This window comes from Limanda limanda, chromosome 1, assembly GCF_963576545.1.
Source record: "Limanda limanda chromosome 1, fLimLim1.1, whole genome shotgun sequence".
In the NCBI taxonomy this organism is placed as follows: domain Eukaryota; kingdom Metazoa; phylum Chordata; class Actinopteri; order Pleuronectiformes; family Pleuronectidae; genus Limanda; species Limanda limanda.
In genome coordinates this window covers 30,702,861-30,726,898 of record NC_083636.1, presented here as the reverse complement: position 1 = coordinate 30,726,898, position 24,038 = coordinate 30,702,861, and the positions used below count along the sequence as shown (strand labels likewise).

Sequence of the window (24,038 nt, the reverse complement as noted above, 5' to 3'; positions counted from 1 at the left end):
GTGTCGCCACCGCAAGTGTAAGGACAAAAAGAAAAACGTGCATCTAAATATTCTAATGAAATATAAAAGGCTCTGGGTTTTATTTCTGTTTTCAAAGCTCTAAAGAAATTAAACAGAAAATGTTAAAGAAAAGATTTTTACAGTGATTTGATGACAAACTAACAGCTTCTGGTAACACTCTCTTTCAGACCACACAACAGATGATGGCGGGAATCCGATTTTCCCCACCGATGGCCCAGGTGTCAACGGTAAGAGTGAAAAAGTGCTGAATCCAACTTCCTTATCATGTGTGCGTTTTCTTTTGGCCTGCTTTGATAACTCGAGATTTACCCAAGCTGATGGATCGCAATGTTTCTGCGTTGCTTCTTTGATCCAGACTAAAAGATCTCTCTCGGATACTTTGCCCTGAAACATTATCCGACACTCATGGTCCCTTGAGGATAAATCGTACGACTTTGGTGATCATGTAACTTGTCTGGTATCTGACGTCTGTGTCTCTGTACAGATGGAGGCGTGATAGCTGGTGCCGTCATCGCAGCCTTGGTGATGCTCATCTTGATCGCTGGAGGGCTGTTCTACCTCTTCAGGGTGCGCGGCTACAAACTAAGCGCCATTAGCCTGCCAACACGGAGAGTCAACAACATTGATGTGGTGAGTTATTGATCAGCCAAGAAGGATTGGTTCAGTGTTGAGAATGATGTGTTCAAATTAGTCATTCTTGTTTTTTTTGCAGCCTGCTTTCAACAACCCCAACTTCGGAGGAGAGTCCGACACATAAAGCACCATCCAAGTTTTGTACAGTGAATTGAATTTTTTAAACAAATCAGTAATAATGTAGTTCCATAAGTTTAAATGCTATTGTATATACAAGTATCTTAATTAAAGGAGAAAACCATGTGTTTTTGAATGTTTACAGGATTTATTGCAACACGTCCAGACTCATTCAGAAATTTCCGTAGATGTAATTCTCTTAGTTTGACGTCTTTCACCACCAAATATGAAATTGTGTGATTCTTGTGTTCCTTGAGTAAAAGAAAAGTAAACAATGAGTTAATTTCCAGTGTTTAATTCATCTGTGTACACTGCAACACAAATTCTTTACATATTTCACAAAAAGGAAAAAAAAGCATCCTTCAAAAACCTACGTGATCATTTTTCCAGTAAATGATATTTGGACAAGAAAGGTAAACTTGTTTTCAGAGAAATTCAGAAATGAAGCACCGACACCCGGTGATGAAAACAAAGCCACAGGTTGGAAAGACAAGACCCAGGAACATAAAAAAAACAGATTGCACTAGTCATGAATGTCGAATGCCAGGTTTTGCGTTTTCACTTATTGTGCAGTGTAAAGATCAATACAATATGTCATCATATGCATGTAAACAAAATCCCTCCTTCCGTGGCAAATGGTTAAAATAATCGTGAATATGAGAAACATATATCCAGGAACACTTTGTGGACCTTGTTCAGCCCTTTTTAGCCAATAATTACATGAACTGAGTCAACAGGCAACTAAATCTCCCAACCGTAGGAAGCTAATTTCAAGAAATGTGATATTTGAATGTGTTTAGCTAAACCAATGTTTCCTTTCTCGAATAATTGATTTCATACTGATTAGTTTAACCCCCCCCCCCCAGTGAATCAATAAGACCTGACGATAACTACAGCATGACATCCACTGATTCAAACTTTGAGCTAAAGAAACTCATACTTTATTGCTTAGAATCAAGATACAACAAACAGAGAGTGAAGACTAACACAGTCCTGCCGGTACGTGGTGTTTTTCTGTACAAATTAAATTAAATAGAAATACTCACAAAAGTGTTTATTTTTTTGTATTTTTATTTTTTAAATAAGCTTAGCCATTTCTTCTTCTCAACTTTAGTGTATGAAACATGTAGGGAAGCAGCCTACTAGTGCAAAAACAAACAAGGGAACACAAATGTAGTTTCTTTTCAGTTAAATGATTGTGGTCGTCCATGATAAGCGCAGCCAATTAAAACCATTAAATCCACAACTGTGTGTACGGAAAGTCAGAGATGTCATATGATTCCGTTTTTTGGGGAAAGTTGAGTTGTTGTAAGACACATCTGTGCTTAAAGGCCAGGTTCAATGTTTTTAAATTCAATATTTAAACAATACCAACATGCCCATGTGTAAACTGAAGTGAGTTATTGGTTCCCTCTGTTCATACTAACTGAGGAGAGAATCCTTCCTATGGCACAGTCACACAGCCACAAATGCAAAGTGTATATCGTAGGTCAAAGTTCACCAAAGTTGAACTCTATGTGAATACCTCATTCCTGTAAATGGGAGAAAGTGGACACCCTATCTTTATTTCCGGTCTATGAGGTCTAACTTTAGAAAATGCCTTCCTTGGTTTGTTGGACTCAGGCTGCTCAAGCCTCATAATAGTTAAGGATTCACTTTGGAGTTTATCTTCCCCTTTAGAATGGATCTGTTCACAGACAGTGTGGACAAGAGGAAAGATGTGAAAATCGTTTATAGGACAAAACACAGAAAAATTAACCGGTCATTTAAGATGGTTTCTGAAAAAAAGGGCACAAGTGCAAATTCTGTAACAGGATGATGAGAATAACAGCAAATCAACTTTGGGTGGACAAATAAGTCACCCTCAGTCATTACCACTGACAGTGCTACAGCCAGAAACAGCATCTGCAACACGGGTCACTGGTCTCTCACGTCTCAGGTTTCCTACCATCAGTCGCTCCGACACGCACAAGAGACACATTTCATTCAGGAGCAAAGAGGTCAGACCTAAAACAACAATGCTTACTTAAATGACCTAAATTAAAAAGAAGCTTCTCTGCTCTGTTTGATTTGATGGTGTCCAGATTGATGTTTGTCTCATTAATCTGCACATAATCCAACCTACATGCAGTGAATGTATTTCATCTTATGTCTCATCACCAGTATGGCACTTTTTTTAGTTTATTGTTATTAATGCACTTATTGTTATTGCACAAGAAATGTGACGGCATTGAAAATATTGACAATTTGATGCAAACAAGGAACGAGCTGAAATGAATAAACTTAATGGTGACTTAACTTTGGTGCTTTTGCAACCAATTTCATGAACTTTTTGTCAGTCATATTTGACTTAAAGAAAAGTGACATGCAAACTGGGTTTCTCATGAGTCTCATACACAAGGATCCAGATTTGTGGGAGAAAGAAATGTTGACTATACAAACTACAGACTCCCTGTTACCCAAAATCAAACAATCTTTCAGACTGAAACAGGGAAACTTAAATCTCTTTTTAAGAGAAATAAACCTAAATTTGTTGCCGAAACTGGGAAGTGGTGAGGTGGAACAAGGAGGAACGTCAAACCTTCCGAGAAATAAAATGTGTAGATCACATCAGAGAGAAATAAAGAGACTCCAAAAGTGAACATGACAGAAAATAATAAATTACGAGTGCAATGGTCAGTGTTGTGTATTCCTTGCTGGGGAAAAAATTCCAAAACCAGCCTTAAAAACAAACATGAGATGACATCCATGTGTTTGTAAAGAGACGTCCGTGTGAAGGAAAGGAACAAGACGCCTGAGGGACAGTTCAGGTGGGGATCGCGGTGAAGCACACTGAAGTGAAGTGGAGGCAGGGGGGGGTTTGCAGGTGTCCAGCAGGGGGAGCAGGCTGTTGGTCACTTTACCTTTTGGCTGTCCAGCCTCAGCCAGTAGACGCCCTGTCGTGTGTATCGGACCATAGTGTTCAGAGTGGAGGTTTGACTCAGTGGGCCCATAACAGTGTCCAGCGACGTCAGCAAACCTACAACACACATGAAAAACATGAGTGAAACAGCAGCTCGTTCCCCTGAGGAGTAATATAAAAAACAACACTGACTAACACTGTTTTTAACTCCTCTCTGAAAGAAGCGTCGATCATAAATCCACCTCACCTCAGTGAATTGTACAGTAGAACTAAATTTGGTTTTAATTAATCACTTGACGCTATAAAAACAGGGGGAAACATCCTGACAAAAATATGTATCTTTACGAATAAGAACAGATTTATTCACACCCCAGTAACACATGAAATGTAAAACCATCTCTTTCCCATCCATCCTTACCGCTGCCTTTATTCACCAGCACCTCCGCCTGCTCCCAGAGGTCATGAGCGCTCACGAACAACGAGGTGATTTTGACGTAGGTGAATGCTATTTGTTCTATAGCCTGGGGAACCGCCACCATGCCACTGAGGGGGCCCGCTATCGACCCGCTGCCGCTGTGGTTGGAGCCGGGACCTGAGCTTGTGGACGTGCTGGCAGGAGACGGGACGTCAGGCATCGGGGACGGGGTGTCTGCAGCACTACAAGGGGGAGACAGGTGCCACACAGAGGGGAGTGTTAAAGAAAAGATGTCAGCCGATGACTTTTTACATATTGTGGAAGTGAATGCAGCAAGGACAATGCATGACCTACCTTGCTGTGAAGACAGAAGGATCATGTGGTGCCTGAGCAGAATTCTGAAAGAGAAATATAAATGGCAAAGCTAAAACAAAAACTGTAACTCCTGGATTGACGACGTGTATAACTGCTGCTCTTCTACTTTAGTGCAACTACTTAATTAACGCATCTGTTAACCAAGTATTTTCTAAATAATCCGGTCATTTAGGAAGTGTGGCCACGTGTCAATACTCACAGTGAAGTGATCAGTCAGTGTCTTTGAATACTTGAGTGCAGTTTTGTATTTGTGGCGAAACATGGCCATCTGCAGGAGAGACTGGCACTTCAAACTACAAGAAACAAGGAAATGTCATTCAATAATGATTCATGATTCACATAAGTCATTACAGTAAACAGAAAACATAGTATAGGCCACTGTCTATGAGCTGCAGGGAGCCCGTATTATGTTATAATCATGTTTTGTTTATCCATCTATCCACGCATGCATCCATCCAGCTTGTCCTTTAAAGGTCATGGAGACAATCAAAACCATGTATATGAGTAACAAAAATATTTTCAATATCTACACTTCACACAGAAGTGTCCAAAGAGCAAAAATTCAACTGTGAGGATAAAGCCACCTGGACAAAAATGTCATTTGTTTTCTTATTAAAACGTTGGGATTTCCTGTCTCTGCAGCATTTTGTGGTAATTTGATATCATCAGATATTAGGGAAGTAAAGCAAATTTTATGTTATAAAGCTAATGTGCCAAACTCATCATGTATCAATGAGACGAGCAGTTATTGTCATGAATATTTTCACACTGTCCATCTAAATAAGCGATACACTGGCACCTACTTACTGTCAGATGTAAGTAGCACACATCATGTTTCAGAAATGTTTCAAGGTACTGTTATATAATTCAACTGCACCACATATACTATAGGTCAATCAAACCCTCTCTGAAATTAGTCAATTAAATGTATACGGCCCCTTAAGAGCCAAAACAAACATAAAAGCTAAAACCAGGAGTAAAAACTTTAACCTGTAATGTTAGGGGAACCTCATTAGAATGTCTGGTGTGAGGGGGAAACAGCACATTCAGCATTCCCTTACCATAAAACTAAAAAGTCCTTTTCTGAGGGCGGAGCAGAGGGGTCCACTGTGTTTTTAAGTTTCAGGATAAACCTGTGAGAGTGAAAAATGCACAAATCGACAGTTATGAAGCAGAAACATTCACACTAGGGCTCAAAATTCAGCTGAAATTAAAAAAGAGCATTTCAATGAATGTGTCCACGAGAAGGTGGAGGAGCCTCTATGGTTTTATAAAGATTCAAACTCTAATAGTTTAGATAATAATAGAAGTTGGTTCTTACTTGAGGAGGTCGACTGTCTCTTCAAACATGGTGTAGGAAGACATTGAAATCTGTGGATCTTTTTCCATAGCAATGCCACTCTCAACAAAGAACATGACAGCATCCAGGTAGTTGAAAACTTTACTGAGCTTATCTGACTGTAGAGAAGGAGCAACAAACAAATGCAGTGGTCATTGTTTATTTCAAGGCCTGTTTATATTTCATTACAGTTTAGAAAATAAATTCAGAACAAAAACAGAACCCCACCTCTGCATCTGCTTTGTGCTTCAGCCGTTTTGCCTCCTTTATGGATTGCTTCACTGGATACGGCCTGCAGGAGAAAGGACCAGAACAAAATGAGCAACAACAAGTTTATATCAATGAGAATTAGAACTGTGGCACCAATTGATAAGAATAAAGATAAAAATAATGAATTAATAAAGACAAAATCACAATTGTCTTTAAACTGCTTATTGACTCTATAGTTCTCCGATGAGTTGGGTTGTATTGAAGAGTTATTTACAGCGAAGCCTTCGAAGAAAGATGATAGACAGGAGAGAAAGACCTGTGCCCATATTTATTCAGCTTTTCATTGTGAAAACATTGTTTTTAATGACGAGCGTGACACACAAAGTGGGAGAGTTGTCCTACATTGTTCCCATGTCATAGTCAGTAACAACTACCACCAGAATCCTGTTTAAAGTTTCTGTTCAAAGCTAAAACCAAATCTGTGGTTTCAATGTCAGACGTTTCTGTTTGGAGCAATTTTTTTGGTAAAACAGACACAACCAGATAAAAATCGGACTAAACTGAAAGTGCAGCAATTTCGGGTCAGGGGCCGCAAGATTTTATAAGACATCAAAAGTTCACTAAAGTTCCAACAGCTCTACATAAAGGAAATCTCACCTGTCCTCAAACCTGAGCAAGGGCCTATTGATCAAAACTGCCTTGTTGGACTGTGAAGACGATGGGACCGTGGGGCGGAACTTTGGAGGCTTTAGCTGGAAACGTTTGGTCGTGGAAAAATTAATTAATAAACTTCTCCACTGGAAACAATCACTAAAACGCAATACACTCATGTAATGCTTGCAGCAGGTGCTCGTGTGTCGACAGTTACCTTTTCAGAGTGGAGGCGCTCTGTGTGTTTTTCACTCCTCTTCTTGTGCTTGCCGGAGTCCTTGCTCTTTGCAGCCTCCTTACTGGACTCCAGAGTCTCCGCAGAGCAGCGTTTGTGTAACTTTGAGTCTTTAGCCGAGTCTTTGAGTGTTGTAGACACAGGCGTCTTCTTGGCCTTCTTTGTCTCCCGATCCTCCGCTGGATTGCTGGAGCTTCTGATGAAAAGACCAGAGAGCCTGTGTGATCAGACTGAACCGACTCAAACATCATTTTACCCGTGGCAGAAAAATATAGGATGTTTCTGTTTGAGGGTACCTACTCCATTTTGATAGAAGGATGAGCTGAAGAGGTATTCTTGTTTTCCAGCCGCCTTTTCTTTCTGGGTAGATTTTTATTGTCTCCCTCAACCTAGAAGACAACAAAACACAGATTATAATCTAAACAGAACTTTGATTATGTAAACTCATGCTCCGCCCTGGACCTTTCTCACATTTGGAGTTGTGCTTTTTTTGCTGCTTTTGCTGGGTTTGTGTGTTATAGAGACATCACCGCCCGTTCCATCTGGCTCGACAACCAGCGCTGGTCTCTTTGCGTTGCTGGGTATCTTCTGCTTGTTGCCGGATGTCTGGGGGACTCTTGAGAGCAGACTTAGATCGATCCTCACCAGCAGGGATATGGGAGGCCTGTGGAGGTCCTGAGAACCATTGGCTGTTTGCGCTCTCTTCTCTGAGTGTTTTTGGGATGTTTTTTTAGGTCTCTTGTTTCCCTTCTGGCAGATAGTCTCTGCCTTGGGTTTGCTACAGGGGATTTTTACAGGTTGGTCAGGAGATGGCTCTTCAGGCTGAGCAGCAGTCTGTGTGGGGCAGAAGCAAGGGTTGGGATATTTCACCCCACAAGATTGACAAAGACTTTTCAGAACCACCTTGACTTCAGGCTCGAATCCAACCTTCCGCTTGTCAAGGGACATGTGTTTAGAAGTCCTTTTGCTGTCATGTTTAGAGTCACCATCCTTGCTTTTCTTGCAGTGTCTTGTTTTCGTCTTTACCTTGGGCCTGTCTGTGAAACCCAGGTCTTTTCCTCTTGTGGCTACGACGTCCTCACACTTAACACTGACAGCTGCGTCACTGGGATCCTGGAAGCCCTCCTTTGCTGGCTTCAAGGAGTGCGTCTTGCATGACGGCCTCCTGGAATCAGCAGAAGGGCATTTTTTGCTACTCTGCTGGTGATGGTTGTCCTGATGGCTTTCTCTGCACTGCTGGAGCTTTGCATGGTTGTCACCAAGCTCATTTTGGTGAGTAGGAAGCTGAGGCTTAGAATCCCTGGTCGGGTCGACCAATTCTACGCTGGAGTGCTTGGAGCTTTGAGTGGGCAACAGCCGTTTGTGAGAGGGGCTCTCAGACACATGGGTACCAGCTTGACAGTCAGTGCTCGAGTTCTGTTGGTTGGACCTGATCCAGTTCCCCAACTGCCAGTCACCACGGCTCACCGCTGGAGCATCAGGCTACAAAAAGAAAAGACGAAGAGCACAAGGAAATAGTTCTGAGAATGCACATTCAACCTTTAATGCAGATGTACAAAAGGGACAAACAGGAATTTACCTCAGTTTTAACTGTGCTGCTTAGTGGGGGCTCTCCTGTGGTGCTTTCACTGTCCGACTCTGATCTTGAGCTGCTCTCTGAGTCGCTAGAGCTGGCTGACTCTACCCCGCTGGAATGTGCCGCAGCTTTGAGGCTGGTTGAAAACAGAAAGTTTTATATATATATGTCTTTATAGCTTTATTAAACTGCATGGAAGCTACAAGTATATAACAGTCTCTTTTAAGTTCAGTTACTTTCAGTGGCTGGGCCTGAAAGTGTAGTTCCTTATCTTCTGTGGTGTTTTAAAATGAGAGCAAACAAAAAGAGGAGCTAAGTCACTTACGATAAGGCGCTCTGCTGGTTGAGCTGCAGTGGATCTGTAAGAGGAGGAGGAGGAGGAGTAGGAGGAGGAGAGACACAACTTTCTGGAGAGAAAACAAACAAAATGAGACAACATAAGTACATGTCAGTAAACACTAATGTGGATCACACATTGCATCTGAGCTTTTTTCCCCCCACAAATACTTTACGGACTAACCTGATGCCAACTAATCTTCAGTACTAAATTAAAATGCCCCTTGAGCAAATATAAATAACTCAATAAGGATAGTCTTTAAGATCTATGAATGATTGCCCCCAGAAACCAGTGAAAATGTTGAAAAACACCCTATGTCACCATGTTTAAGAAAGTGAAAAAAAACTAATCCTGGATCCGCACCCTGAACCAGATCTACAATCAAATGTAATAGTTCTTTCCTGACCCATACCCCATCCTACCACCAAGTGGAAATCCATTCAGATGCTTATGCTTTTAGTGGAGGTGACTCGAAGTAATGCTGACTACTCTAATGATAAAATATGCTGTTTTAACGTTGGTTGACAGTTGAATTTTACCACGAAGGGTAAGTGTATCATAACTCTGACTACCAGAGTTTGGCTTTTGAACTCATATCTTGCGCTGTAACATTAACACATATTGTGGTCACTAAATGAACAGAACATGAGCTTTTGTTTTGCTAAATTTTTCTGGGCGGTTTATAGCACTAAAATAAAGCACCCCGTTGTAAACACAGGATTTTCTGGAATGTACTTAAACAGCTGGAAGAATGTAAACAGAAGTTCTGACTCCTTTTTCAGAAGAAGCACTTAAAGTCAAGGAATCATTAAGCTAACATGAGAGAGAAATTAATGAGCTGAAGTAGGTATAGTAAGAGATGTATTAAAACAATAAAAATCAAACACAAACCGAAGAGTCCTAAAAAGAAAGGAGTGAGAGATTTGAAGAAAGTTCCCCCCTCCTCTCTGTGACATGCCAGCCTCTTTCCCTGAGATGAGGTTAATTTGAGATAAATTCTAGGGCTGTTTCTCCAGTGCCATTTTGTGGTCAGTTCACAGAATAAGGCAATCTGGCAGTACAAGTTACCATAGAAACATTGCTTTGAAGAAGCAGGTTAAGTAGAACATAGACACTGCTTTAAAACCATGAATATTACAGATCAAGAAGAGAAAGTGATATGATGACTCATCAATATGTCTGCTAGAAACATCTACAGACATTAAAGAGTCAATCCTTGTTCCTATTCGATGTTGGATTGCTTATTAATTTTTTCAATCCTTGTTCTCTGCCTGAATTGTACTTTGCTCACTGCCCTCATTACTCACTTTGTCCCGGGCATGAAGAGACGTGCACTGCTTCCTGTTTGAACAGAAAGAAAAAAACAAGCTTTAATACAAATCATAGGTATGTTTCAATTAGGTTTGTACCCTTGGATCTACATTTATACTGAACTAATAACTTAGTCAATTACCAACCTTTTTTGAATGAGTATACATGATATCAAGATAGATTTCAATTACTCTCAACCTTTTGGAACTAACCTTGGCTGAGAACAGGGATTTGGAGGATTTGTCTATGCTTGTTGTGGGTATATCTGTCAGAAGAGGAGGCCATGAGTGGGTCATTTCCTGTTAAATAAAAAGAGTGGCATATGTGTTAGGAGCCTAACGAAGTCCAACTACAAAACAGATGCTTGTCTTCATGTAACCAACAGTAATTCATGCAGATGGGCGCTCTTCAAACTTTTATAAAAATTTTTTTTAAAAAACATAAAAACAAAGTGCACTGATGAAGATAATATTGCAAAGCAGCCAAAGGAGACAATTGTAAGAGAGCTACAGAAAAGTTTATCAGCAGCTATTGAAATGAATTTATTCCAAAACTATTCAATTGATGTAAAATAAACAAATATCTACTGAAATATTAACTGATCCACCTTTTGGATTATATGATACTTAATTCACTCCATTTTCTCCTTTCTATATCAGTGAGTGCTACATATAGTTTTTTTTGTTTTGTCTTAACTGTCAATTTAAGTTTGATGTTAATATCATTTGATATATTATTTATAACCTTCTGTGATCATTTTTGCATTAGTAAAAGTTGCATGTGCATAGCATTCAGCTGCTTTTCTAGCACGTGTGTGAATGGTACTGGGTTGGGTGGCATAAACAGTGAGTCAGTTATCATGCATACTTTTGGGTGTTATTTGTTGTGTTTTGAACTAAAGTGTGAGATATAAATAGGCTGTAACCATAATTACAGTTATATGACAGCCTTGAGTCATGAATTAAAATGTAAACAGATGAACCTACCCTCAAGATGTCCTCAACACACTGAGCTTCATTTGTCCTTGTCTGTAGAAAAGAACGGAAGAAATATGAGTTTCTGAAATCACCATGAAAAAAACACAAGTGCAATTATAAAATGATGATTTAATATGGGAATAAAAGAGTAAAACAAACCAAACAGATATTAAATATTCCTTTCACAATATCAGATTCCTCACTTGCAATACAAGAGGCTGTAGTTTTTTTTACAATCTGAATCATGGCAGATAATCTCTGGATAAAATCTGTAGGTAAATTACAGTACACACAGCATAGTAAAACACAGACAAGGTGTTGTGAATTTATCTAAAATGTCAAAGATGTCTTTTTGACCTTGTGCTACAGGCCTATAAGCACTGACAGTCCAGAGAAGAGAAAAATCCGCGACTAACCTTAATAGAACTGAGTGAACAAACCTTAGACACATCTGTCAACATAAAGCAGTCGTACACTACATCTCTACCAACTACAGCAGCAACAGTGATGCAATAACCTGAATCAGGCAGCAGCATAGGCCAACCACAACGTCACATAAACACTGAGTGAATGAGTCAACAGCCTGCGTTTCAGTTTGTTTTCAGACCTCTCTTTCGGTTTTTCCTTCTGAATGGACAATGTTTGAGATAAGGTCAGAGTGAATGGGCCCCCCGAGCAGTTATGCAAGTTGGTGACAAAGCTCATTTATTGTTCTGCTGATCCCAGGGGTGAAGGTATCAGAGGCAGCTAAGGTCATGTATGCACACAAAAAACATAAATGGCAGGTTGCTCACCACTTATGCAATGCTATGCACCTAAGTGAGTAAATAATGACACTACATGCTGAAAAATGCATGGTGGATAATATATAATATATTTGCTGGGAACAATGTATTGATATGAGATATTCAGATTCCGAAATGCCCCCCCAATACTACCAAAAAATGCTAACAAATACTTTTAGTTTCACCCGGATAAAACTGCAATGTTCTTGTCCAGGAAATCACTTCTTCTCTTCCGCTCCATCACAGCAACAGCACTGTACTACCACTGGCAAATACTGTCTTTAGTGAAGCAACGAAATGATTTCTGGTAGCGTTAGCCAAAACTAACAACAAATGTCAGCAGTTTGGCAATAGTTCACAATGGAAGTTAAACAGAGATGTGTGCCGTTTGCAAGAGTTCAGTTACAAGCTATTTAAAAAGGAAGCAATTGTTGTATATTTTTAGATTAATTTATTGTGTTCATTTTCATTATTATTGTCAATCTGGATGATAAAACCAGTTCTATGGCATTCAGTCTCTCCTTGTATTTGTTATTCAAAGGGTTTAACCTGAGTCAGGCTATTCAACAACGATAGCATTCAACTCTTCCCTACAGGGTAAGTATAAACAATTATTTAAGTTTTTTATTTTTAATGCACTGGTATCTGATCTGAAGTCGGTATTTGATGAAATGTAAAATCCAGGTTTCAAGCAGGGAATTCGTTTTTTCTGTTTTGTTTATATGCTTCACAAAATGTCTTATGCACTCCAGAACCACGCAGGAATGTAATTATTTTCATGCTTATGCAAACATAATCTGCTCAGTATCACTATCACACATTTTCACTGGTCACACCAGTCGGACGGTAAACTAGACGCCTGATCGACATTGTCTCGACACTGTTTGAACAAGGAAGTCTGCTCTTTGACCCATGACAGCTACATTGATCCATTTAGGTAGAAAGCGCAACTGCTAAACACATTACTTCTCCCTGTTATGTATTGTTGCCCGGGCTCATCCTCAGAGAGAAACTGCACGACAGAGTCCAGATGTGAACTCAGGAGGGTTGGTTAGCAAAAAGGGGAATGAGTCACTGCTCAGCTATCCTGCACTGGATTAGTCCCAGCCTTGAAAACAGCAGCACATTCAACACAGCTCTGCTGCTGCAGGAGGGTAAGGGGGAGGTGCAGAGAGCTGCAGGTGCAAGGGCTGTGTGTATGTGTGTTTACGTGTGACAGGGAAGGGATGAATAGAGTTGAACTGGAGTTCAGCCAATAACTCCAAAACAATAGAGTCCAAGGCCTTTTTTAAACGCCTGAACAGTCAAGCAGAAACAGCCAAACTACAAGGAGACTTCACAGACCGTCCTGAAATCAGCAGACACAAAACGCTCGTGGACTAATGCACAGTATATTCAAAGCCCAGACGTGAGTGCAGAGAAGTTATCGGAGGGCTATCCTTGTTAAACCACCTCCCCCACAGTTCCTGGAAGCACCACACAAGAGCTTCAAGCAACATCACAATCATGCGCAGTACATCACAACATCCATTATTGAACAAGTAAGTTTAGTCCTTCAAAAGCTAAACCACTTTCTTCAAATAGCAGGAATCATTCCCATATTATAGGGTTCAGTAAATCCTACATACTTTACTACAGGTCTATACTGAATTGGGTAGTTGAAGTATAAGCCACAATTAAAGTTAACTTTCAGATTATAACTAAATAAAAGAAGATATTATTCAAAGATCCCATTAAAATCTAGTTAAGCTAGCTGTTACTTGGGTTGAATACATTTTACTCAATTTGTAATTTATGTTTCGATGTTTTTTGGGCACTTCACCTTTATTGTCACGATAGTGTGCTTAAAATGAGGAGAATGAACAATATGCATAGCAGAGCCGGGTTGCAACGAAATCTACGACCTCAGCAGGAGGGATCAACATTATGTACATGTACGCAAGTGTAGGTATGAAAGACATTGCAAGATGTGGAGTTTTTGAAAATTTTCACAGGAAGTAATTCCGACTTGATGGGGTAAAAAATATGGCATATTTAGGGAACAGATTTTTTTGAGTGTGTGAAATTGGGTGCAGCATGTTTGAATTAAATGTGACTGTTTACCTTTGGCGGAGCTACAGTATGCGCTCCACTGACTGCCATTCTAGTTGTTATACTGTGTAAACCACCTTTAAAAGGAACACAATTGGGGTTTTAAAGTATCCACTAGTTGAGTGATAGGCAATGGTTTTCATTATGAAATTCTGGCTATTTTATTAAAAAGGACTTTTCAACATTTTGGAAATTTCCATTGAATGGCTTGCTCAAAGTTTGATACCACTTGTGTTTGTGTACTAAACATGAAGTGATAGCCAGCAGCTGGATAGCTTAGTTAATCTTTAAGACTGGAAACAGGAGGCATCAGAAAAACCTGGGTCTTTGAGAATATATCCACCTACCGTTTTCCTAAAACTAATTTATAAACCCACTTTGCTCCATTTCCAAGCTATGCCAAGCTAGACTAACTGCCTATAGATTGTAGTTTTATATTTACTTTACAGATATAACTGTTCTGTTGATCATCTTATCATAACAGCTTTTGGCCTGTTTTACAACCAAAATTACATTTTTAACAATAAGATATCATGTCACAGTTATTAGATCTAGGATAATACACTCACCTCCATGAACTGTGGCAGTATCTTTATTTTCCCCGGGTTGGACTTGCTGATTAACAAAGGTGCGTATGGCTGTGGCGAAGGTTTCAGCTCAGGCGAATCACTGAGCACCTGGTCCTGACCATCCATGGGCCGCACATAGGCTGTTGGCTTCTGGGTCATGACTACGCTGGGCTGCTTAGACGACAGGAGTGGGGGGAAGGTCTGGGAGGGTAGTGCGTTTGTTTTCGTGGCTTGAGTCACAGCTGCATCTTTAGGGGACAGCTTAATGTTCAGTGTGGTAAAGTCCATGGTGCTGGTGGACCCAGATGGATGATCTGAGAACTCCTGATGCTGATGTCTATCGAAGGTATCCTTAGTGTCAGTGTTGTTGTCGTTACTGGAATGTAGGAACGCTTGCGGCTTAACATCAGGAGACTGAGCAGACATTTCCTGGGGAAGGCTGACATGTACCTTGACATCTGAGAAGACTTCACTCTTCTTCTGTTGCTGCCCTGAGTTTCCAGGATGACTGTGGTTCGAGGATGTCTTTATGACAGTGGATGAATGTCCATGTCCGTGTGGAGAAGACAATGCGGACATCGTCACAGGCTGGGAGGAGTAACTGCTACTAGAGGGGCATTTCTGGTTTAAGGTTGGCATGTAATGGACCTGGTTGTGGAATGGACCTTTGGTTGATTTATCTGTGTTTGTCTGACCCTGATCTGACTGCGAGACGGTTACATAACTAGGAATGGATGAAGGCTCGATGGTGAGGGGACATGGATTGTTCACATCTTCGTAACTGCCCAGCATCCTCTGGATCCGATTGGAAAGCTCGTCCCCTTTGTTTGTCTACAATGAGAGGGTACAAACATTAAGCTGTGGTAAACATGAACAAGGTATCTCAGTTCAGAAAAAGTTGATTTTTAAACATGATTACAACATATTTAGCCCTTGGTTGTAAGAAATCAGTGGAACACCCTGGTGATAAGAGTACATTTTCACATGACAACAAGCATAAAGTCCTCATTGACGTTTTCTCTGAAATTCTTCGTCAGTGTTTCTAGATTCTCTGAAAACTGCTTCACTGTCTGACTGCACTTTCTTTTATTCTCAACTGATACTTGTAACAGGAAAAGATTTTCAACGCAAAGATTTAAATGTTATCTACAAACAACTATGTGGTTCTTGGTATGTGATCAAAATGTTCTCTTTATTTCTCAAAATAAATTTGTAATAAATATCCATCTATTCGAACATTTTGCCAATACTCAGGGATACAGCAGTGATGGACACTGCTATTTCTATATCATGGTCTATATGAAATAAACTAGTATAGTCAATGTATCTATATTGCCAATTTACATTACATTATACTATCATTCATTTCCCATTTGTTAGAACAATTTTGCAGCAAATATCTCTTGTAATATAATATCTAATATCTCAAATATTCTCTTTGACTGACCTCTGAAACCAAACCATACATTTTCCATTTTGTCTCTCATTGTTTCTCCATTAATAACAATTGTTGAAGTAAACCTTTAGCATATTTATTGCATTCTACCTGATCATTTATCAATGGGCAGTAAATATATTTAATGTTCTAGACCAACAATCATAAGGCTGCAGCAGCATTTAACTGTTCCTCACACGTTGTAGTAGAAGTGCACACAGTACTGTTGTGGTATTGAACTGTTACAGCATCAGCTCCTTTTACCTTGTATGGTTCCGCAAAGAGAGGCACTTTCTCAGGGTTGAGTTCTTTGGCTTGGCTGGCTTCTTGGTTCCTCAATTTCCATGCTCGGAGACGAAGAAGGTGCCTTTCTTCGTTGAATACACTGAAAGAAGCATTTGTGAGACCATCATTTTCACTATGACACTAAATAAATACAATTATCCTTTTAAATCCCAGAGGTGGGGATACATAACATATTTAAATGAAAATCAAACAAATCACACAAACATTAATGACATGCTCTTAGTCTTTGTGGCTGAGAACCGCCTGTTCTTTACATCTGGATTTTAGATTTTGTGTAACCACTTCAAACACTTATAAACCTCAGAATAAGGACTTTTTGTCTGACGATACCATAACATTTAGAGACTGCAAATAAATGGCATCTTTACAGACTTATCTACCTGAGGGGCGTGGCAGCGGCGTCTAGGGGGAGAGCAGACAGTGCCCATCATATGTAGACAAGTGTAATTAGACTCACAGATGCCATGAGGATTCACCAAAAACATTCACATCTGCTCTCTCTAGTCCCCAAAGAGGACACGCTGCCTATACAGTACAGGCATCAAATGGATAATAAAGAATACTGATCTTGATAGGATGCCAAAGGTAAAAAGAAATAGTTTACTCTTTGTAAATTATACTGTGGAACAGCAGCCAGCCCCCTGTTTAAAGCTTTAAATATGCTGAAGTGAACTGAACACTTGAATCTACAGTTCGAAATGTTGTGATTTTCCTGCCAAAAAAAAGTGTTGATCACCCTCCCAGAGGGACGCTTCCATGGCAACAAGTCTGGCAATACAGATTTGAGACTGAGCCAAACAGATGAGCACTCACTCATTATAGTAGCAGAGAGACTGGACCAACTACAAGGACATCACAAAGTGGCATTGCCAAGTCACACAGACCCAGGGGAAAGTACCGCGTCTGTATTACAGACACTGTCTAGTCTTAAAAACAAAAATGAAACATTGGTTTTGTTGACGACTGTCAGTGCTGATGATGGGACTGGGCGATATGGCCAAATATTCTAATAAAAATGTTAATATTGATAATTATTATCCCAATAAATGTCAATTTTCTTTTATATTTTAAGTTTAAAGACGGATGTTTTGCTCCTGAGGGAAGCAAAAAAAAATATTTGACAAATATGAGACGGATGTGCTATACCTCCTCACTGTGCTTACACATTGCGTAAGCACTACGTCTATTGGATATATATTAGAAACTTCGCCTGAGGGTATATACATTCAAGTTTTTTAGTTGCTCAGTACAAAACTGTCCAGAATTAGCATGCATGATTAAATCTTGACAATGAGCAACCTATAATAACTTAATCATCCAAAAAAAATTGTATTTTAACAAGAGAGCAAACAAATTAAACCGTACCACTGTAAAGCTCAGAAGAAAAATCATATTCCTTTAAAACAAATTATAATTTGCTGAATTAATAACCAATTTAATTGAATTAAGAGTTTGGGTTTTGCTGCATAAAATGTAATTTATTATATTTCCCATGTTCAGAAAACCAGTAGGGACTAGGGATGGGTATCGTTTGGTTTTTATCCGATACCAGTTCCTAACCGATACTTTTAAAACGATACCGGTTCCTAAACGGTGCCTGAACCGATACTTTTTTCAAAAAAGTGCACAAAACGATACTTGACTAAGAAAGGCTTTTTTATTGCCAAATATATTAACTGTATAAAGTAGATTATAAATATAAATAAATACAAAACCCTTTTGAACTTAAAACTATGAATAACATACAACTGTTAACAAAAGTTTACACTATACTTAAATAAATAAATACAAAACACACACACTCTGACTCGTGACTCTGACTTCGGTGCCTGAGCCAAATGAAGACTGAGGGTCGCTTTTCCATCACTCGGAGACCCCCGTGTCTCCCGGCCCGCCTTCGTCCCCGCATTTTAGGGGCCCGCCTTCGTCCCCCTAAAATGCGGTCGCTTTTATGAAACATTTCTCGGCGTGGTCTTCGTTCCTCCCGCCCGGAGCCGGTCCCGGAGCCGGTCCCGGAGCACCGCCAAGGAGGAAATGCGCCCGGCAGGGGGGGGCAGCCAGCGCCGGGGAGAGGTCTCACGAGGAGACCCCCCCCACACACACACACACACACACCTGCACGGGAGCCCTGACGCACGCGGGGAGCGGGCGTCAGGCAGCCGCGCCTGCGGGAGCCGCCGCTTCCCGTGAAGGAAGGAGCGGAAGTGTGAGGAGGCGGGACGAGCGGAGACCTCAGACTTCGATTGGCTCAGGCACCGAAATGAGGCACCAAAATCTCCGTTGCATTTCGGTCCGGGTAGGTACCGGTTGTATTGGAACCGGTTCCATATTGGAACCGGTTCTCGGTACCCAACCCTAGTAGGGACAATAAAGGCCTTCAATTAATTAATTAATTGATTATGATTTTATAGAGCTTCCAAGCTACTGTGGCTAGCAATAGTAACAATGTCTGCTGCAGATCTGATGGCACTTCTGAAACTCCACTTAACAGGATTAAACCACCTCCAGCTATACATTCCACCATCACAGCAATCCTACTATTTATTTAGACTGTCTGTTACCAGATACAAAAAAAACATGAACAAAGTTTCTGTGCACGACAGTGAAAAAATTCCAAAACAGCTGCATGAAATGTACAATTTTCCATACCATCTAAGGCCTTATTGAGGGAACTACCTGCAGATACCCTGACATGGTAAATGACAGAACCCAGAGGATACCAGTTTACCTATTACACCGAAAACTGATCGATTGTAGAATAAAAGGTGAAATAACGACCAGAATAAAGCACATGCAAGACACAGCTGCACTGAAACAGTCAAACCCAAACTGAAACATCAGGAGAAAATAAATGGGAAATTTGCTTCTGGAAAGAGCATTCTAAAAGTGACTGTTACACTTTATCAAACAATAGCAATAATAATTGATATTTAATTGAAGAGCAAATATGAGTGTCATAAGGATTTTCTAAAGCATAAATGGAGAAAAATAATTAGAAATATACGTATAGAGCCAGAGCTGATCAGAAAGTGGGCGGTCACTGCTTCGATCCGTCAAAAAAATGAATGTATGTATATATGTGTATATATATATATAAATATAAAAGGATTTCTGAAATTTCAGGGGACCAGGGTTGGGGTTAGGGATGTGAAATTTACTGTCGGAACCAGAGCTGTTGAAAAAGTGTGAAGTCCTTACTTGTCTCTTTCAAACATTTAAAATAATCATTTTCATAAGGATTTTCTGTGATGTCAGAGGAGAAACTGTTAGGTCCGTGAAAATTAATGTGAAAATTTCTTCTGGAATCAGAGTCATCATAAATGTGGGAAATAATTTACATAATAATAATAATAAACTGTCCAGAATTAGCATGCATGATTAAATCTTGACAATGAGCAACCTATAATAACTTAATCATCCAAAAAAAATTGTATTTTAACAAGAGAGCAAACAAATTAAACCGTACCACTGTAAAGCTCAGAAGAAAAATCATATTCCTTTAAAACAAATTATAATTTGCTGAATTAATAACCAATTTAATTGAATTAAGAGTTTGGGTTTTGCTGCATAAAATGTAATTTATTATATTTCCCATGTTCAGAAAACCAGTAGGGACTAGGGATGGGTATCGTTTGGTTTTTATCCGATACCAGTTCCTAACCGATACTTTTAAAACGATACCGGTTCCTAAACGGTGCCTGAACCGATACTTTTTTCAAAAAAGTGCACAAAACGATACTTGACTAAGAAAGGCTTTTTTATTGCCAAATATATTAACTGTATAAAGTAGATTATAAATATAAATAAATACAAAACCCTTTTGAACTTAAAACTATGAATAACATACAACTGTTAACAAAAGTTTACACTATACTTAAATAAATAAATACAAAACACACACACTCTGACTCGTGACTCTGACTTCGGTGCCTGAGCCAAATGAAGACTGAGGGTCGCTTTTCCATCACTCGGAGACCCCCGTGTCTCCCGGCCCGCCTTCGTCCCCGCATTTTAGGGGCCCGCCTTCGTCCCCCTAAAATGCGGTCGCTTTTATGAAACATTTCTCGGCGTGGTCTTCGTTCCTCCCGCCCGGAGCCGGTCCCGGAGCCGGTCCCGGAGCACCGCCAAGGAGGAAATGCGCCCGGCAGGGGGGGGCAGCCAGCGCCGGGGAGAGGTCTCACGAGGAGACCCCCCCCACACACACACACACACACACCTGCACGGGAGCCCTGACGCACGCGGGGAGCGGGCGTCAGGCAGCCGCGCCTGCGGGAGCCGCCGCTTCCCGTGAAGGAAGGAGCGGAAGTGTGAGGAGGCGGGACGAGCGGAGACCTCAGACTTCGATTGGCTCAGGCACCGAAATGAGGCACCAAAATCTCCGTTGCATTTCGGTCCGGGTAGGTACCGGTTGTATTGGAACCGGTTCCATATTGGAACCGGTTCTCGGTACCCAACCCTAGTAGGGACAATAAAGGCCTTCAATTAATTAATTAATTGATTATGATTTTATAGAGCTTCCAAGCTACTGTGGCTAGCAATAGTAACAATGTCTGCTGCAGATCTGATGGCACTTCTGAAACTCCACTTAACAGGATTAAACCACCTCCAGCTATACATTCCACCATCACAGCAATCCTACTATTTATTTAGACTGTCTGTTACCAGATACAAAAAAAACATGAACAAAGTTTCTGTGCACGACAGTGAAAAAATTCCAAAACAGCTGCATGAAATGTACAATTTTCCATACCATCTAAGGCCTTATTGAGGGAACTACCTGCAGATACCCTGACATGGTAAATGACAGAACCCAGAGGATACCAGTTTACCTATTACACCGAAAACTGATCGATTGTAGAATAAAAGGTGAAATAACGACCAGAATAAAGCACATGCAAGACACAGCTGCACTGAAACAGTCAAACCCAAACTGAAACATCAGGAGAAAATAAATGGGAAATTTGCTTCTGGAAAGAGCATTCTAAAAGTGACTGTTACACTTTATCAAACAATAGCAATAATAATTGATATTTAATTGAAGAGCAAATATGAGTGTCATAAGGATTTTCTAAAGCATAAATGGAGAAAAATAATTAGAAATATACGTATAGAGCCAGAGCTGATCAGAAAGTGGGCGGTCACTGCTTCGATCCGTCAAAAAAATGAATGTATGTATATATGTGTATATATATATATAAATATAAAAGGATTTCTGAAATTTCAGGGGACCAGGGTTGGGGTTAGGGATGTGAAATTTACTGTCGGAACCAGAGCTGTTGAAAAAGTGTGAAGTCCTTACTTGTCTCTTTCAAACATTTAAAATAATCATTTTCATAAGGATTTTCTGTGATGTCAGAGGAGAAACTGTTAGGTCCGTGAAAATTAATGTGAAAATTTCTTCTGGAATCAGAGTCATCATAAATGTGGGAAATAATTTACATAATTCAACTTTTATCAGTAGAAATAATCAATTTCTGCAAGATATTCTAATATTTCGATGAGAAGGAATTTTATGAGGGAACAACAGCCGTTCTGGAGTGGCGATAGAACGATGTCGGTGTTGATAGTCAATTTTAAATCAATATCATACGGATTTTATGAAATGTTGAGGTGGAATTTATGGGAAATTTACCTTTGGAAGCAGAACTGTTTTTGAAAGTGGGCGGTCAGTGCTACACTCCAAACAATCTCAACAACATCAACAAAATAATGTTAATCAATCGCAAAACATCCTAAGGTTCAGTAAATATGAATATATGAATGCATTTATGAATGCATTGTGTAATGCACAGTGAGGAGGTATACCACTTGGCTGATTTGAAAAATGATTTGCAGTTCATCGCTCTCTGGTCATGAAGAAGAGTTTAAAAGCTTGAGTCTTTAAAGTCAAAACTGTAACATGACACCCCGACACCGCGATTATTATCGATATCGTCCCATGTTGTGGTGCTGGTATTTTGACCAGGTCGTGCTTAGATCGTTGTTAAATGAAAGTATTGGACACTAAGCACCGTGTTCAACCCCTGAGCTCTGCTGTTTTCCAACTGAATCCAAGTTAGTCCAACACTGTGGTGTGTGTGTATGTGTGTGCGTGTGTGCGTGTGTGTGTGTGTGTGTGTGGGGGGGGGGGTCTTAGCATCCGTGACGTGAACTTTAACCGTGAATTTGCTTAGATCGTGCGGTGTAAACAGAGCAGCTGGTGGAAATCACAGCAGATTCCAGCTGCTCGCCCAGACACACGAACAAGCTACAGCACAATAACAACTCCTCGCAGTTTGAGCTGAGTTTCGAACTACATAAAACTCCACTTTGGACGCGGTGTCAAGCCCAGCTACACTCACTGTGTGTGTCTGTATGTCTGTGTGTGTGTGTGTGTGTGTGTGTGTGTGTGTGTACGTGAGGCTAATGCTCCGTGGCTAATTACTACCAGTCTGGGCTGGGGAGGCTAACGTCCCGCAGCTAGCAGCTAGCATCCGCCACTCTGTGTGTATGTGTGTGAGCCTACCTCGGCTGGGCTGCCATGGCGCGCCTCTCCCCGCAGCTGAAGTTGGCTGTCATGTGTCTGTGACAGTCCCTCACCGAGCCGCTGCTCTCAGCCGCTCACCGAGCCCGGTGCTGCGGAGCCTCCGTCCATTTAAAGCCACTGTCAGACCGCCGGGGGGCGAGAGTTGTCTGCTAACAGTGGAGCTGTGTCCGGGTCGATCCTGTCGCCGCCGCTGCTGCTGCTGCTGGATTGTTCTACTCTATTCAGCCGCCCGGGGACCAGGCTGGGATTTATACACTCAATGCTGCACACACATGTCACCAAACACCCCCTGAAGTGCTCGTTTCACCGCAAACACTTAAAATGTGTTCTTAGTTCTACGAATCCTCCCGTGAAGATCTTTATTAATCCCAGTTTCCTCTTTACTACCTCAGTTCGGTCAGAGTTTCCACCATGACCCCTGCGTGCCAGACATGGTACAGTCATCACATACTGTGTGTTTACCTGAGGTGACAGCAGTCCTCATGCGACCAGCACTGGTTCTGTCTGTCCCCGTCTGTGCCCATCACTGTCTGAGTCTGGACCTACAGTCTATGGTTCAAACCCATCACTGTCCCTGTCTGTCCCTGAACCCATTGCTGTCTCAGTTGTTTCAATCTGTCCCCATCACTGACTCAGTTGTCTCAGTCTGTCCCATCACTGTATCAGTCTGTCCCTGAGCCCATCACTGTCTCAGTCTGTCCCCATCACTATCCCTATCACTGTCTCAGTGTCTGTCTCAGTCTGTCCCCATCACTGTATCAGTCCTAACATCACAAAAATGAAAAAATCTAAATGATACAAACCTTGAAAGAAAATGTGATAGAGCGGCAACTTAATTCCTGGTGTGGACCATTCAGGTTCTTACTGCAACCAGCCAAAGAAAGTATTTTTATAGTATGTGTATATAGCCTATTAATATTGACCAGTATGAGCCTTCACTGACATATTGATATCAGTGGCCCTGTTTGCAGATATGCACTTGAATTAAAACTTGTATTATACAGAGAAAAAGGAGGAAGCTGTGCATTTATCTTTATGTTTTATTTACAAAACTATAAAAAAATATTTATTCTCTTATTTCAAACATGTTTGGTTGTATTTGTGTTTTACTTGTTAGTCAATTTCTGCTAGTGTTCATTCAGGTCCTGACACACACACTGCCAATAGACAATGAGCCTAAAAAGCTATAAAAGTATCCATATATAGATTTATATAAAATCAACATAT

At 40.6% G+C, this 24,038-nt stretch overlaps 1 protein-coding gene across 1 annotated transcript; it reads right to left on the bottom strand.

Annotated features, from left to right (window-relative positions):
* Positions 1-1,050: 1,050 nt before the first annotated feature.
* LOC132998997 (AF4/FMR2 family member 1-like) lies at positions 1,051-22,985 on the bottom strand. Its single transcript, XM_061068770.1, has 19 exons — positions 22,791-22,985; positions 16,244-16,364; positions 14,545-15,375; positions 11,109-11,150; positions 10,335-10,421; positions 10,119-10,152; positions 8,800-8,881; positions 8,478-8,610; positions 7,370-8,380; positions 7,199-7,287; positions 6,881-7,094; positions 6,670-6,764; positions 6,031-6,094; positions 5,785-5,921; positions 5,525-5,596; positions 4,663-4,756; positions 4,443-4,486; positions 4,092-4,330; positions 1,051-3,790 (listed from the first exon to the last, which is right to left on the bottom strand). The coding sequence occupies exons 1-19, from the start codon at positions 22,841-22,843 to the stop codon at positions 3,666-3,668; spliced, it is 3,567 nt and encodes a 1,188-aa protein (XP_060924753.1). The 5' UTR covers positions 22,844-22,985; the 3' UTR covers positions 1,051-3,665.
* Between the last annotated feature and the right edge of the window lie 1,053 nt (positions 22,986-24,038).

Excerpts from the sequence above, each read along its gene's own strand:
- LOC132998997 (XM_061068770.1), bottom strand. The coding sequence starts at position 22,843 with ATGACAGCCAACTTCAGCTGCGGGGAGAGGCGCGCCATGGCAGCCCAG. Across the intron at positions 6,095-6,669 it reads TTGCTCAGGTTTGAGGACAG|GCCGTATCCAGTGAAGCAAT; the intron begins GTGAGATTTCCT and ends TTTCTCCTGCAG. Across the intron at positions 4,487-4,662 it reads CACTGACTGATCACTTCACT|AATTCTGCTCAGGCACCACA; the intron begins GTGAGTATTGAC and ends TTTCTCTTTCAG.